This window comes from Zingiber officinale, chromosome 5B, assembly GCF_018446385.1.
Source record: "Zingiber officinale cultivar Zhangliang chromosome 5B, Zo_v1.1, whole genome shotgun sequence".
NCBI lineage: Eukaryota > Viridiplantae > Streptophyta > Magnoliopsida > Zingiberales > Zingiberaceae > Zingiber > Zingiber officinale.
This window is the reverse complement of record NC_055995.1, coordinates 139788713-139803920: the sequence shown is the minus strand read 5'-3', so window position 1 is coordinate 139803920 and position 15208 is coordinate 139788713. Positions and strand designations below refer to the sequence as shown.

Genomic DNA, 15208 nt, shown 5'->3' with positions numbered 1-15208 from the left:
AAAGGGTCTTGTCTCACCTAGGGTGAACAGTCAAATCGATCAATCCGTTATACCGATTTGAATCGAACCGAAAAAAAAAAATCCATCGGATATAGGGTCAGATGTGGGATTCTGATATTGCATTATCCGATCTAGTAGGATCGGATAATTTTTTATCCCAATAATCGAACCAACCCGATCCACGATCATCCCTACTTGTAGTAACTACCGTCGATAAATTGCTACACATTGTAGTAGTTACTGTCGATAAACTGCTACACGTTGTAGTAGTTACTGACGATTAACTGCTACAACGTGTAATGAATAATGTCTATTATCATTTTAAAACACTTTATTTTTTTATTGTTTTATATTTAATTGGATATAGGGTCAGATATCCAAATAACTGATAACTTGTTGGATATATGATACATAATAACCACCGGATATAGAACCGGATGTAAGTCATGATATTATATTATCTGATCTAATAGGGTCGGATAATTTTTTACTCTAATAACCGAACTAACCCAATCCACGATCACCTTTACTCTCACCCCATCCACCTCCCTTGTAAAATGATATTGTTGCCCTCTAGTACTTGTACCATCGGATTCCATTAGCTAGTTGTATAAATAAGATAAGTTTGTATTATAGTAGCTATAATTTTGTAATTACTATGGTAGTTATAGTAGTGATAGTTAGTAGCTACTATATGTGAATGTCGTTAACAAGATGTGTTGTAACGACTACGAAATTATAACTGTTATAATATAAATGTTGTTGAACAAGACGAGTTTATGTTGTAATCGCTATTATTTCACAATTACTACAATATAAATATAAATATTGTTGAACAAGATAAGTTTATGTTGTAACATAAGTGCTACCATGTTACTATTGTTAAATAAATAAGTTTTATAATAGCTACGATTTTATTACCATCTAAATATTGTTAAATAGGTTAAATTTATTTAATATTGCATTTAATACATAATATGTCAATCATTTATTTAAAGGCGGCCCTATTATTTTAAGGGGCAATGGGATTGAATGCCCTTTTTAGGGCTGTAAATGAACCAAGCGTTCGTGAACAAGCTTGGTGTTCGGCTTGGTAAGAGCTTGTTTATGTTCGTTCAATATACATTAGATTAATTAAACAAACAAGCTTGAACAGCTCGTTAAGCTAAACAAACAAGCTTGAACACATATGTGTTCAGCTCGTTAACGTTCGTGAACAACATTCGTGAACAATGTTCGTGAACAATGTTCACGAACAATATTTATTAATAAAATTCTTTTCAATATGATAAATAAATAATAAAATAAAATAAATAAATTTAAATTATCAATCTTAATAACCAATCAAACAATTAAAAGTTTCAAACAAGCTTGAATTGAGAGCTTGATAACATCTAAATGAACCAAGCTCAAACTAAGCTCAAGCCAAGCTCGAACCAAGCTCAAGCCAAGCTTGAATTGAGAGCTTGATAACATCTAAACGAACCAAGCTCAAACCAAGCTCAAGCCAAGCTTGAATTGAGAGCTTGATAACATATAAACGAACCAAGCTCAAGCCAAGCTTCAAACAAGCTCAAGCTCATAAAAAATAAACCAAGCCAAGCTTGAACCAAACCAAGCTTGAATTGAGAGCTTGATAACATCTAAACGAACCAAGCTCAAACCAAGCTCAAACCAAGCTCGAACCAAGCTCAAGCCAAGCTTGAATTGAGAGCTTGATAACATATAAACGAACCAAGCTCAAGCCAAGCTTCAAACAAGCTCAAGCTCATAAAAAATAAACCAAGCCAAGCTTGAACACTCATTTCAAAAGCTTGGTTCATTTTAAGCTCGGCTCGGCTCGGTTATCTTATCAAACAAGCTTGAACACCCCAAAACTCGGCTCGGCTTGTTTACAGCCCTAGCCCTAGCCCTAGCCCTAGCCCTTTTGATTAAAAATAATAAAGGAACTCCACCTTATTAATTCTAAAAAAAAAAAAAGGGCGCTACATCAATTTTTGCCTTTATATTTATATACCAATTCCATTCAATTTGATCTTTAGAAAATTGATATAAGCGTTCAGTTTGATATACCATTCGATTATATTTATATACCAATTCCATTCAACTTGTTGCAAGCAAACAGTGTACAGCGAACTATATAAAAGGAGAAATCTTAAAGGTGTTTGTGTGATTGATGTTGGAAACATACTTTGGCAGTTGAATGAAAATATATTAGCAATTCACAAAACAATCCAACAAGACTTTTGATGGCCTTTAGACTTTTGGAATGGGAAAAAGTTCACTTATTCAACAATAAGCAGGAAGCAGTTGTAGTTCCTCCTGGTCTTCCAGTAAATGACAGTTCTATGCGATTGCGATTCGTATCGGCAAAATCCTTATCTATGAAAGGAAGCTGATCTTAGATCCTTAAGTACCTGCAAACATTTCAACAAAATTTCAGTGGCAATCACAACGACTGACCAAATGTACAAGAACATGCTTGGAATAACTGATAACAAAGATTGAATAACTGGTGTATGTCTTCATCATAGTAACTTTAGATTGAACCAAAGTCTACATATCATCTGCTAATGAAGATTTGAACAGTTACAGCTGAGAAGATCTGTGTCGACAGAATCCCTAAATAACCAACATAGCATGGAATTAACGCACAAGTAATTATCAATTTTAATACAAGTCCATTGGATCATTATGCCTTGAGTTCTTGCATCTTAGTTTGTGTTCAACCAGTTGATGTGCTAAAGTATAGTTAAGCTAACTTAGCTCCAATTGGCATATAGATACTCTAGCTCGGAAATATCATGAATTTTATACACGGAACATGGAACTAAAAGAGATTGCTTGTTGCCCAATACAATATTTGAACATAATGATGAATCTGATCCCACAATCGTGTTACTACTCTACCGAAAACAATGGAACTCCTAGTTGAGGTGGTAAGGTTTTGAGACCAACAGTCTCCTTAGTCCTTATGGAAGAAATTGACTATTTTATGATGTGTGGCAAAATTAAATATCTCAATCATTTTGACAAGTTTTTGGAATAAACTTAATAAAATGAACTGACGGTAGATATGAGTGTGTATATTTCACAATTCTTAGGAAACTCAAATATGAAGTATCATATTTATGAAATGAGTCCATAGAAGTCATAGAGAAGCAAACAGGAGGTTTACCAAATCAACTCTGATTATGTTTTAGTTAGTTGCTCCAAGAAGTACTGTTGTTGCCCGAAAGCTTAATATAAAGAGCCTATCACAAGAAGAGACCTAGATAATGCCTTTGAACAAGAATATGATTTCTACCTCCACTAAGTCGATGCACAATCATGTTATCGCTCTTTCGTTGTTCTCACTCAATACATCACAAACTATCCTAAATCAACAAAAGTTGAGCTTAAGTGGGGTAAAGATAACAGCATGTTACTAACAAAACTAATCTTACACTGTTCGATATCAGGAAGCAATGGCTAGAGTTTGACATACCAAATTGACACGAAGATGGCAGTTAATTGTGACATTATTGAGAACAAATGTCAGATAAAAACAGACCTAATCAAATTAAACAAAAGTTTGTAAGAAAGTGGCAGGAAACTGTTTCTTGAAAGATCGAATTCAATTTCAAGTATTTTTCTCTCCAGGACAATTCTTCTAACTGTCAATTTGTCATAGTGAGAGAATCAGTTAGGGTTACAGACAGAATGCCGCACCATCTCTTGTATCAACCATCTTTTCCATTTTTCCCCAATCAAATCTCAATTCCATGTTCTTCCCAGTTCCCGCCTTCCCGGAGGGAAAATGTATGCACGGTAGAGAATCATGAAATACATTTAGAACAGAAATCTGAGATATCATAATTCAATGATCACTATGCAGCAAAAAGATTCCATTTTTCGCAAGAACTTCGCATACTTAAGCATCGAGATGACTAGCTACCGATCTTGACAAGTGCGACGGAAGGTACCCTGTGAGAGCTCACAGCATGCTCTCGCGGCGCTGGCCGACAGGTGGGAGGAGAGTCGAGGGGTGGCCATCGCGCTGTAAAGCGGAAGGAACGATTGCGCGCACCCGATTTCCTCCATGGATCTACGACGCGTTGCGACACAGGGGATCAGAAGGACGGGAGATAAGATTGAAAAAGGGCGAGGGTTTATGGTTTATAGGGGCTACCGGGGAGAGGCAGCGGAGAACCGGCGTCGTTGGAGGGGGGAGGTGGCAGGAAGAGGCCGAGAGGACGAGGAACGTGCGGCAGCGAGCAATGTTCTCGTCATAGAACCACGCCACGACATTTCGATGGTTCGAAGTGCGGCGGCGGCGGCGGCGGCGAGAGGCGTGTAGGGTAGAAAGGGCGGCGAGAGGGTAGAATCCGATCTGGTTAGATTCTTCTGTTTTGTTTTCTTAAAAAAATTGCAAAATGTTCATTACGGGCTTAATTTCTATTTTATTTTGCAAAACACCCCTAATTTTAAAAGTTTCCAAAACGCTTCCTTTTTTATTACTTTAATGATTATTGGAAAAAAGGCTAATATTTTTTTAAAAACAATTAGAATAAAAATATTATTAAAATAAGAATATCTTTGATAAAAAAATATAATATGATACTCTTCTATAAGTGGTCCTCCTAGTCCGTAAAAAATGCAGTAGACGATTTACCCTCCCATTGCATAGTTGAAGTAGCCAATCACAAGTCGGCAAAAAGAGGATTGCGTTCGTTTCAGTACCCTTATAAAAGAAAAATATTTATCCCGACCTTCTTAAAATTCAAACTTTAGCTTAAGTTAAGTTGGCATTTATACGCTGGTCACAGAACTTTACCGATAGGGACAGCAGCCAGTCACAAAGCAGTCCTCTATATCGTAATCAGAGGCGGATCCAGAGGGGGGCGATATCAACGATCACCCCTCTTTCTAGTAGTAGAATTTTTAGTATTATAAGATTCCACTGGATCCGTCACTGATCGTAATCTTTGATTTGCTTTAGATCAGGAGATGAGATCTTATGTCTCGAAAATAACGTGTCCTGTGCCCCCTTATCGATCGGACAGTTATGACATTCTCGTAATGTACATTATATTCTTGAGATGTGATTTAATTCGTTCGATCAACGAGGGGACACGGGGAGTCGAGGACATGCCATTTTCGGGACAGAAAATATCATCTTCTAGATAGGGGTTATTAATAAATAAGGTTCTATAAACTCTACTTATATAATCGATGGGTCCATAAAATTTCACTTATGAATAAAATGATTCATCTTTTGGATTATACTTTACGATCAAGAGGATCCTACCCGTCACAAAGAGTGAGAGAGAATAAAAGGATAAGTTGTTTTGACAATTTTCTATTAGTGATGATAAAAAGGTGAATACACTCACCCAGTGTCTCGCTAATTCATCTCAAAATCAATAAAAAAAGATAAATCATGAACGACTATTAATCTTTGAAATAATGATTAGAAAAATAAGACACAGAGACATTTACGTGGGTGGGGTCGTTCATTCCTGGGAGAGATTATCCTTTATCTCGGATCTCTCTCCCCTCCCTTTCCGTGGCCCAGGCGGATCATAATCCTTCGATCTGCAGCTACAATTTCGTCCCCAGCGCCCACTTCCACACATCTGGGTCTTCCACCTTCCCAAAAATCCCACCTTTTTCTGGGACGAATAACTCGGACGCTTCTGCGGCACTGCTGTGCTTGGGCTCGCCTTGTAGCCCTTCTGGATTTGGCGCCGGTGCGCCGCACTGGATGGGTTGGCGGTTTCGACGATGCTGAATCCGCTGCGGCGGCGCTGCTGAGATGGATGAGAGGGAGCGGTGATGTTGGACTTGGAGGTGGTAATTGGTTTTGTTTAGTAGTTTTTTTTTTTTTTTTGAGATTCTTGAGGTTCTGTTTTGTTGTTTTCGATTTTGCTTTCCGATGAGGGCTTGAGGACTCTACTCCAGTTTAATTTCTTTTCTAAATAATGCAATTTTGGCTGGAGAAAGCGAAATGTGCTGTTGGTTTGTTGGGATTCAATCTATTGGCGTCGGGTTTTCAAGTCTTCTTGACTTTGTATGAAAACAAAATACATTTACCTAATTGTCAATTCAAAGAAAAAGGACTCTTTCATCTTCTTTTCCTTTACATTCTTTACACAGTATTTGCAATTAGGTTGATGGTCTCCGTTGTGGAATCGAACTTCTTCGTGAAGTCTACATGCATCTTTTATGAGCTGATATGATTCTGTGCAACTGGAAATCTGAGATTTCTTCTGCTTAGAATGGTCAAGAGTATGTTACTGACTAGATTGATTGTCTTTTTCTTCAGTATCAGATCCGATATTATCCATTTTGAAGCCTAAAGTTGAATTCGACTTCGAAAAACACACTTCATTTTGGATGGCTTGCCTGAAACAATCGCCACATGACAATTGCTGCAGTGATGTGGAGCTACTCTCCATGTACTTTATGATTTAAGCAGAATCATAACCAATTTGCAGAAGCTTGTTCCTTTCATGATTGGTAATTCCACATGTCTCACCTTGTGAAGCTACAATCTGATAATAGAAAAAACTTTTGAACTACGTCTTCCTATAGGCATAACAATAGCACTCTTGGCTCTTTTGTGAGTTACCAAATTTGTTATGAAATGTGTGAATCTGATGAAAGAAATCAAATAAAAGTTGGATTTAGTACCAGTAAATTTGCATAAACTTGTCTGCTTGCTCAAGTTGGCATGAAACTACAGATGCAGAGAGGATTTAATAAGCTTCTACTTTCACCCTTTTTATTAAACTTTTACAACTGAAACTTTATAACTAAGTGTTTTTTTACTATATTTTACCAATTTATTTTGTCACTATAGTACAGTATTGCTCAAAGTAGATATTGTCTTTGTTCAAATTATCTCATTCGTCGAGTTGAGCCTTCGTTCCCTTGCATTTTCTAAGCCAAATATGAATATTACTAGGAATTCTGGTGGATCTATCGTTTGATGGTCTTGAAAATCTAATTGCAGAATGATACATGAATTGCAGTTTCATTATCTGATTGCTCCTTTTCCTCCTGTTATTGAAATTTTTTTGGTGCAATTCCTTTTTAATGGGCTATTAATGCTATTTCTGATTAGGTTTAGAGATTGCAGGAATGGCAACCAAAGTACAAGGGCAAAACTACCTTCCAGGATACTTTTTCACTATATTTTACCAATATTTTTGTCACTATAGTACAGGATCGCTCAAAGTAGATATTGTCTTTGTTCAAATTATTTCATTCGTTGAGTTGAGCCTCCGTTCCCTTGCATTTTCTAAGCCAAATATGAATATTACTAGGAATTCTGCTGGATCTATTGTTTGATGGTCTTGAAAATCTAATTGCAGAATGATACATGAATTGCAGTTTCATTATCTGATTGCTCCTTTTCCTTCTGTTATTGAAATTTTTTTGGTGTAATTCCTTTTTAATGGGCTATTAATGCTATTTCTGATTAGGTTTAGAGATTGCAGGAATGGCAACAAAAGTACAAGGAAAAAACTACCTTCCAGGATACTTTTTCTTACATGATGTTAAGGAAGATACCAGTAGCTGGTCTGGTTACTATCGAGATAAACAGTTAAGTGTGAATCTCAATAATGGTTATATAGCAAGGTCTGCATTTGGGTTCTCTGAACACGATAAAGTGATGCTAAAACAGACAATGCTTGAACATGAAGTGATATTCCATAAACAGGTAACGGGGTAATTTTCTCCTTGTCCATTAAGTAGATGACTTTTGAAAATTCCTAATGCGATTGGAAATATATTATTTGGAGGTTGTTGGAAGGTTGGATGGTTATGAAACTACAATACCCTTTTAATTAAAGAAAAAATCATGAGTTTGTCTGCCTTGTCAACTCGTCTCCTTGTTGTGCTATGACTTATGTTCATTCACTTGTGGTTCAGGTGTATGAACTTCATCGTCTCTATAAAATACAAAAGGACCTAATGACTGAGTTTCAAACTAAAGGCTTTCACGGATATCCTATTGTTCCAGAAGTATCGCATTCAAATCCTTTCGCAACTCAAATAGGACAAGAATGCCCTGAAAAGAAACCACAGATGGCTCACTTTATAGGAAACACCAATCATGGAAAGACACCACTTGCTGGTATTGAGAGGTTCCATTTTAGCTCAAGGAAGGAAGGTAGTGTTCATTCTTCTCCCATCTCATTATTTAATGGAGTTTCTGAAAAGGATGATAAGGAATTAGATTACCTGCCTCGGAAAAGGAGGAAGTTTGATCTTCAACTTCCAGCTGATGTGTATATAGACATTGATGATACTGAAGGCTCTAATAAGAAAAATTTTTCTGAACATTCTTATAGTGCTAAAGATCCCAAGAATGGAGCTTGTTCTCTCTATTTTGAGAATGATGTTAAGCTAAGTCTAGGGAGTACTCATAAAGAAGACCATAATGTGGTGAACTCACCAATACATACCAACATGTCAACCGACATAGTCAATTTAAATGCACCTACAACCGATGTTGATTTTGGAGGTCCTTCAGATTCAGCATCTGTACAATTTCTTGGTTCGAGGATGCAAAGCCAATGGAATAAGCTGCACCATTCATCTGTGAGATCGTATACTAGTATCAGTGATGGGCGTGGTGATCAGCTGACTACATCAGATTATTTGTATACAGATGTTGACCGAAAAAGAGGATGGCCTGGTAATGGCATTCATCTCCTAAAATTATTTACCCGTGATATTATTTACTTAGTCTAAACTCTAAGCCCTAATATGAATAATTTCGGTTTCTATCAATTCTAAAGAATCGCTATGTTGTATTATCTTCAGTGCTGTTCCTAATTATCTTGCTTTTGATAAATGGCTTTCTAAAATAAACTGTGTATGAGTAGATTTAGTATCTTCTCCTAGTCCATCCTTGTGGGCATACTAAAATTTTGTTGCAACAAATATGAACTTTGAAACATAATCATTAAACACTAGTGCATTGTGTCTTGTAATAGTTGTGGAATGTTTATTGAGCATTATTTCTTGATTTTATTTTTTTTGGATAAAAGAGATGAATCAGGATATCAGCAAGGATCATGTTCAATTAATGCAAAAGTTGAAAATGAAACATGAAGCATGCTCATGTCTGTTTTTAAACTGCTTTCTTAGAGAATATTGAGATATTGAATGAATATTATAATCTTTCCTCCAATATTTGGGTTAGTTATGTTTTCTACCTGATTCAAACTTCAGTTTCTCATATATGCAGGAAAACATAGGAGTACTACGGATTTTCTTGCTCGGACTTCTGATAGTGAGAACATGGAAACATCGCAAGGGACATTGCCTTTGAACACTAGTACTAGAACTAATGTTATGCTTCCATTTGATCGCAATAGCCCAGAGATATGGCCTGGGCCAAAGTTATCTGATAGATTCTCAAATTCAGTTCTGATGTCTCCTCAAGTGCCTGCTTCAATCAAAGCTAAGGCCGACGTAGTCCGTTGTGCACCTTCGTCTGTTTCATCTTGGAGAAAACCTTCCACCAGCACAAAGGACAAGCCAGTTACAGTTCAATCACTTCCTTCTTTATGCCGGTCATTGAATCATAGTAAGAAGAGTTTGAGTCTCAAGACAGATGATCAAATTCCCATCACTTGTGAGAAGAGGGAGAGCATTTGGCACTTGACTGCCAGCCTTGAACCTGTTACTTTTGTGTCTCATACAAATATACTTCACCTTGGCCTTCACAATGATGATAATGAAACTCGTCATAGTAATCTACTAAAGGACCATCAGAATGGTTACCTGAGAAGGGACCTGAAAACCTCAAAGAATATGAACTTAAATGAATCATATCGAGGTGGCATTAAAGGTAAGCATAGTTATCTTGCTGATAACAAATATAGCAAATTGTCAGAGGGGCCTTCTTGGTTTAGCAATACATCCTTAGACGAATCCGATGTCACAAAGAAGCATGCCTCAAGGGTGGATGTTAGCTTATCGAATGAACACATGCAGCTGGAATCAAGTGCCGATGCTGAAATATTTGGTAGAAAGAACAGGGAAAAGATTAGGAATCAAATTAATCTGAATGTGGAGTTTGCATGTGTAGATGGTCCTATGCCTTTAGAGGAACTCCATGATTGTGAGGTAGTGACTTCATCGCACTCTGCGCCAATCTTTGATGCAAAAATGTGTAGCTTAAGTAAGCACAAACAGACAACCTTGAGCAAGAAAGATGGTTCAGAAGAACAGGACCCCTCGGGGGATTCACTTCGACTAGCTGCCCAAAATTTAATTGCTCTCTCTATGGATTGCCATGGTAGCTCGGACGGGATTACTCCAAGCATGTTGGAGCCTTCATCTGACAATCTGTCATGGTTTGCAGAGGTTGTATTCTGCAGTGCAGAAGATCCAAAGATATGCGAGGACAATGGCTTTGATCTCTTTGAGACCATGACTCTAAATCTGAAAGAGGTTAAGACGAATCGATGCTGGCCTAAAGAAAGCGAGAAAAAAGATGAGACAAAAGAGAGAGACAGCACAGGAGCTGCGTCGATGCTTTTCACAAAGCCTCGGCGTGGCCAGGCCAGAAAGAGGAGGCAAAAAAGGGACTTCCAGAAAGATATCCTTCCAGGCCTTGCATCACTGTCAAGGCATGAAGTGACTGAGGATCTTCAAAATATTGGCAGGATGGTGAAGGCCTCCGGTAAGCCTTGGAAGACAGGCATAACTAGAAGAAACAAATGTCTAAATGGAGCAACATCTCAAACGAGTTATACTGAAATAAGAGATAGCGAAAGGAGTCTGATCGGATGGGGAAAGACCACAAGGCGTTGCCATCGACCGAGATGTCCTCCCGGCACTCTTCCTACTTTGAGTTGAAAAGGAGCACTATGCTCTCCAAGAACAAGGTATAGAGGAATTACTTACATAGTGCAGATACACAAGTTATGGATACTGCATTTATGCACTGAATACTTAGAGCCGCATCTAGTCCGATACGATAATAGTTGTTCCATATCAAGTTCGACCCAGCGTGTCCTATGGATTGGGCTAGGCAATGATGGTTGACTCCTAAAGTACAAGAAAGAACTAATCATTTGTTTATCGAATAAGGATGTAGAGCATCCATGCTAGCTTTGCTTCACCAGTATCCAACTTATTTGACTAAGAGGAAAACAAAAGGTTGCAGAAGGAATTGTGTAGCCCATTCACTGCTTCAAGCGTCTCTTTTGCTTATCGATCAATGCACAGATGGATATCATAAATTTCACAATCTAAACCAATGCAATGGCCAGCCATGAATCATTCGCCATCCTCTGCACCAAAATCGGGCTCTGAAGGCTTCGGCAGCACCACCAGATCCCTCACACTCTTACTCCGCTGCCTATAAACTCCCTTCAGTGCATTTTTCGCAAACCGGGATACATAAATGGTTGCACCAATACTAGGTGCAGCAATGTCATCCTCCAGACCCATCAGCTCCTCCCTTCGTTGGAGCTCCATTGCCTTCCTCTTCGAGTACCGCCTCCATGCGACCTGGATGAAGCAAGAGGCCCAAGTCCTCCACTGCTGCGAGTAGAACCGAAATGTGTGCTGCACCTGCCTGCTATGGAGCCTCCTGAACTGGCTTGCCACATACTTCAACTCATCTGCGATCAATGCAAAGGCTTCCACTTCAGTCAATGCCTGGACAGTCCTGGTGGAGGATGGAAGGCTGGCTCCAGACTTGGGATCCAGAGCCCATGTTAAGAGCTCTTCGCCGCAGAAGTCACTCTCCTTGAGGATGCTCCTGTTGAAGAACCCGCTCCGGCCACCATCAGTGGTCACGCTCTCCATCCGACCGCGAATTATGAAGAGCATTTCGTCAACAGGATCACCTTCTCTTATGATGTAACTGTGCTCTGTGTATAGGCTTGTTTTGAGCCTCTCACATATGGCATCGAGCAACCTCTCATCCATGTTGGCAAAGAGAGGCACCTGAGGAAGTACAGCAAGAGACGTTAAGAACATATAGGGAAAGTTTACGCGAAGTCCGACCATCCACCCCAGATTTTTGATGGTCTTCCTCCATGTATGACACTGGTTTTGTCTGATTACATACCCTCCTGACCAAGCCAAAACAAAGGTGACGCTTGATGTCTCTCCTGAGGTCCTTGGGCAGGATCTGAACCAAGCATTCTTCATCTACTCCTCTGGTTTCTAGCCATTTGTACTGATCGTATCGCCGAACTCGCTCTTGGAGTTCCTGTGGCAGCAAACGATGGTGCATCCACTGCTCCGAGTCACGCCTTTTCACTCTCATCTCCTCAAGCCTCAGTGTCAGTGACTGAAGATAAGTCTGAAGCAATTGACGGGCAACCGGCAAAGTTAAGAGACTCTAAAACAGATGGCTTTCAAGAAAGCATAGAAATCAATATCAAAGGAAAATCACGTTTGAGATTACCTGCATGTTTCCAATTAGTAGTGCACATAGAATGAGCCCAAATATTGAAAGCGCGATAGAGAAGACGATCTCTCCAGGATAAGTACTCGTTACAAGACCCTGACCAAGGGTACTGTTGCAGGCAGAAGAGCTTAGTCGATAGATCCATTGGTTGAATCAAGCAGAAATCAAAGATTTTAGAGAAAAGAAGTCCCACCTAAGATTTTGCAAGCCCCACCACAAGCAATAGCAAAACTTGGAGAAAAAGTAGTCGGATGAAACAACTCCAGAGGTTAAGCATTGTGTGTAAATTCCATAGTTGAATTCTGTGTTGTCGTCCGAAGCAGAGCAGTGCCGCTCAAGGACTTCTTTGCTGGATTTCTGCCAGTTACTATAACCATCTAGATTCTCATTACCACAATACAAATAGTGGACTTCACACCCTGTGGTCATGTTGCAAGCTAACTGCCAGCAGTCATCTTCACGGTTGACCGCCAACAAGTACCAGAATGCACCAACTACCTGAAAAATGACTAGTGAATCGAGACTAAGAAAGGTATGAAGAATTTCATAAAAGCAGAAGTAATGACTTACATGACTAGCAAGCATATACCAAAGCAGGTAATAAACTGCTCCAGCCCAGGCAGTTTCGGCAAAGATGCCACCATTCCTTCCCAATTCTGTTGTCAGAGGAATAGATCTAACCAATCTTGGTATATATTGAAACATGACAATGGAAAGTAATGAATTCTTTGTATCCAACACATCATAATTCTTCGAACCATGAAGGTGACTCCAAACTACAATCTGTAAACTATCAACAGATTAGGAATGACTGTCATATGCCAAACTATTTTCTCTGGGAAGTTTCGAACCTGAGGAAGTGGTAGCACCGCAACAAAATCAACGATGAAGTAGCGGCTTAAGTACCGCATTGCTATCTGCGCAGGGTCAATCACAAGCTCACCCCGACCGAAAACCCGGGATGATGGAGCAATGTAAGAAGTGCGGAACTGAAGAGCAATACGAACAAGGTAGAATACATCGACAAGGGTTCGCAATGTGGTTGATGTTGCTGCTAATTCACGGTCAATACCGAGGCAATTGGATTCTTCATCAACTACAGGGAGATAGAAGAACAATGCATCCACTGCTACAGATAAGATGCAGGACGCCACAAGCAGCCCGTTCATTTTGAGAAGAAATGGATCCTGGGGATCAAATATTTTCTTCTCAGATGCCTTGAGATCTTCGGAGAAGACTGCTCTGGAAACACCGGAACGTAGAGATCGACCAATTGATATAAGCCCTTCTGATCCTCTTATCACTCCTTTTCTGAAAGATTTCGAAGGGATACGTGACGGGTGACCAAGCCCCTGAATGTGAAACCCAGATTTGTCCATTCTTTCTGGTTCAGAAGCAAAGGATACTCTTGGACTAGAATCCTCCAACCTAAAGCATAAATGTGTATGCCGCGACTCACAAAATTCATACCACTTTCCAATCCAAAAGGAAACTCAAATGGAGTGAAGTGAAATAACTAAACCTTATAAATTTGTCCTGATTGTAACTGCAATCAAACATCTTGTTCTACTATTATTCCCTAAAAGTAGCAAAGAGGTAGAAAATTGATAGCCAAACATGAAATGCAACAAACAAAAATAATAAGAAAACTAAAAAATGTAATACACATTGTTTCCTCTCCACCAGATTTTCCCAATAAGAATTCCAACAGTTTCAAATTCAAAATTATGAGGAAAAAAAAGTTAGGATATATTTTTCTACTCCAAGGGACGTAAAAAACCTATGATGGTGGCAAAGTTAGGATATATTTTTCAGCTCTCCTCAATGCAATAACACTAGTAATTAATATTCATATCAACTCAATCAACTACTATTACATTAACTAAATTTCACCTACTATTTCTATCTCATTCTTGCATTGTAATTTATGTTGCAAATAATCTGCATTTTGCCATTCAAAAAATGAATTAAAATGGAAGGTCGAAGAACTAGGAATTACCTTAGAAACGGAATATGAACACTCGGCAATCGACAAATATTGAATTTCTACAAACAGATTAAGGTCGACACTCAATCTCTTCCTCGCCTGCAATTTTGATAGAGAAATAGCAAAAAAAATTACGAAAGAAATGGCTGGAGAGGAAAAATAAAGTAAATATTGAGACAGCGATCTACTCTGATTGTGGTCGGCTAAGAAATAGACTTGTTCGCTGGAGAAACTCGAAGAGAAGCAGAGAGACAATTTTCCTACCGATTGCATTGTTGCCGGTGCAGGAAAGGACGAACGATGAAAGATCGATTTAGCAGTTTGAAAATTGATTGAACAAGAGCGGAAAACGGTCATTCAGCTGCTCTCGATCGATCAAGGTCGCGCTTTTGGAGCACTCCCCGGAGTTTCAGGAGAGAGCTCCAAAAGTCCCTTTTTCATCGGAAATTTCTATTAAATAAGTAAAATATGCATTCATTAATAATTTAAAATGATAATAAAAATGATTACGTAAAAAATAAGAAACGGTCCTTATTTGTATTATTATATTATTTGTTTAAAACAAATCCTTCTAAAAATATTTATTTTATTATATTGATAAAAAAAAACTATTATATTAATTAAAACTATTCCAATAACTTGACTATAAGAAAAACAAATCTTATAACAATTTTAATTAAAATTACTTTATCTTATATTAATTTTGCTTAAAATTATTATAATGATATTAATTTGACGAATAGAAAAGATAATTTTAGATAAATACTGACCTTTTCACAATAACGAAAATG

General features: G+C 38.4%; 3 protein-coding genes across 8 annotated transcripts; 1 reads left to right on the top strand and 2 right to left on the bottom strand.

The window, feature by feature from the left end:
• Window positions 1-2080: 2080 nt before the first annotated feature.
• LOC121986405 lies at window positions 2081-4406 on the bottom strand. Its single transcript, XM_042540344.1, has 3 exons — window positions 4172-4406; window positions 3966-4087; window positions 2081-2417 (listed from the first exon to the last, which is right to left on the bottom strand). Exons 1-3 carry the CDS (start codon window positions 4288-4290, stop codon window positions 2410-2412), a joined length of 249 nt encoding a protein of 82 aa, XP_042396278.1. The 5' UTR covers window positions 4291-4406; the 3' UTR covers window positions 2081-2409.
• A 1124-nt stretch (window positions 4407-5530) lies between these two features.
• Window positions 5531-11128, top strand: LOC121986403. Of its 4 annotated transcripts, none has more exons than XM_042540338.1 (5): window positions 5531-5832; window positions 6308-6501; window positions 7485-7708; window positions 7921-8689; window positions 9245-11128. In XM_042540338.1, the coding sequence occupies exons 2-5, from the start codon at window positions 6495-6497 to the stop codon at window positions 10861-10863; spliced, it is 2619 nt and encodes an 872-aa protein (XP_042396272.1). In that variant the 5' UTR covers window positions 5531-5832; window positions 6308-6494; the 3' UTR covers window positions 10864-11128. The 4 variants fall into 4 exon arrangements, with proteins under 4 accessions (XP_042396272.1, XP_042396270.1, XP_042396271.1 ...); XM_042540336.1 differs by having other exon boundaries at window positions 7470-7708; XM_042540337.1 differs by having other exon boundaries at window positions 5531-5835; window positions 7470-7708.
• Window positions 11062-14824, bottom strand: LOC121986404 (probable cyclic nucleotide-gated ion channel 5). Of its 3 annotated transcripts, XM_042540343.1 has the most exons (9): window positions 14606-14823; window positions 14430-14516; window positions 13953-14009; window positions 13282-13858; window positions 13001-13213; window positions 12624-12928; window positions 12428-12539; window positions 12086-12322; window positions 11062-11961 (listed from the first exon to the last, which is right to left on the bottom strand). In XM_042540343.1, the coding sequence occupies exons 3-9, from the start codon at window positions 13988-13990 to the stop codon at window positions 11287-11289; spliced, it is 2157 nt and encodes a 718-aa protein (XP_042396277.1). In that variant the 5' UTR covers window positions 13991-14009; window positions 14430-14516; window positions 14606-14823; the 3' UTR covers window positions 11062-11286. The 3 variants fall into 3 exon arrangements, with proteins under 3 accessions (XP_042396277.1, XP_042396275.1, XP_042396276.1); XM_042540341.1 differs by having other exon boundaries at window positions 12624-13213; window positions 14606-14824; XM_042540342.1 differs by lacking the exons at window positions 14430-14516; window positions 14606-14823 and having other exon boundaries at window positions 12624-13213; window positions 13953-14019.
• Between the last annotated feature and the right edge of the window lie 384 nt (window positions 14825-15208).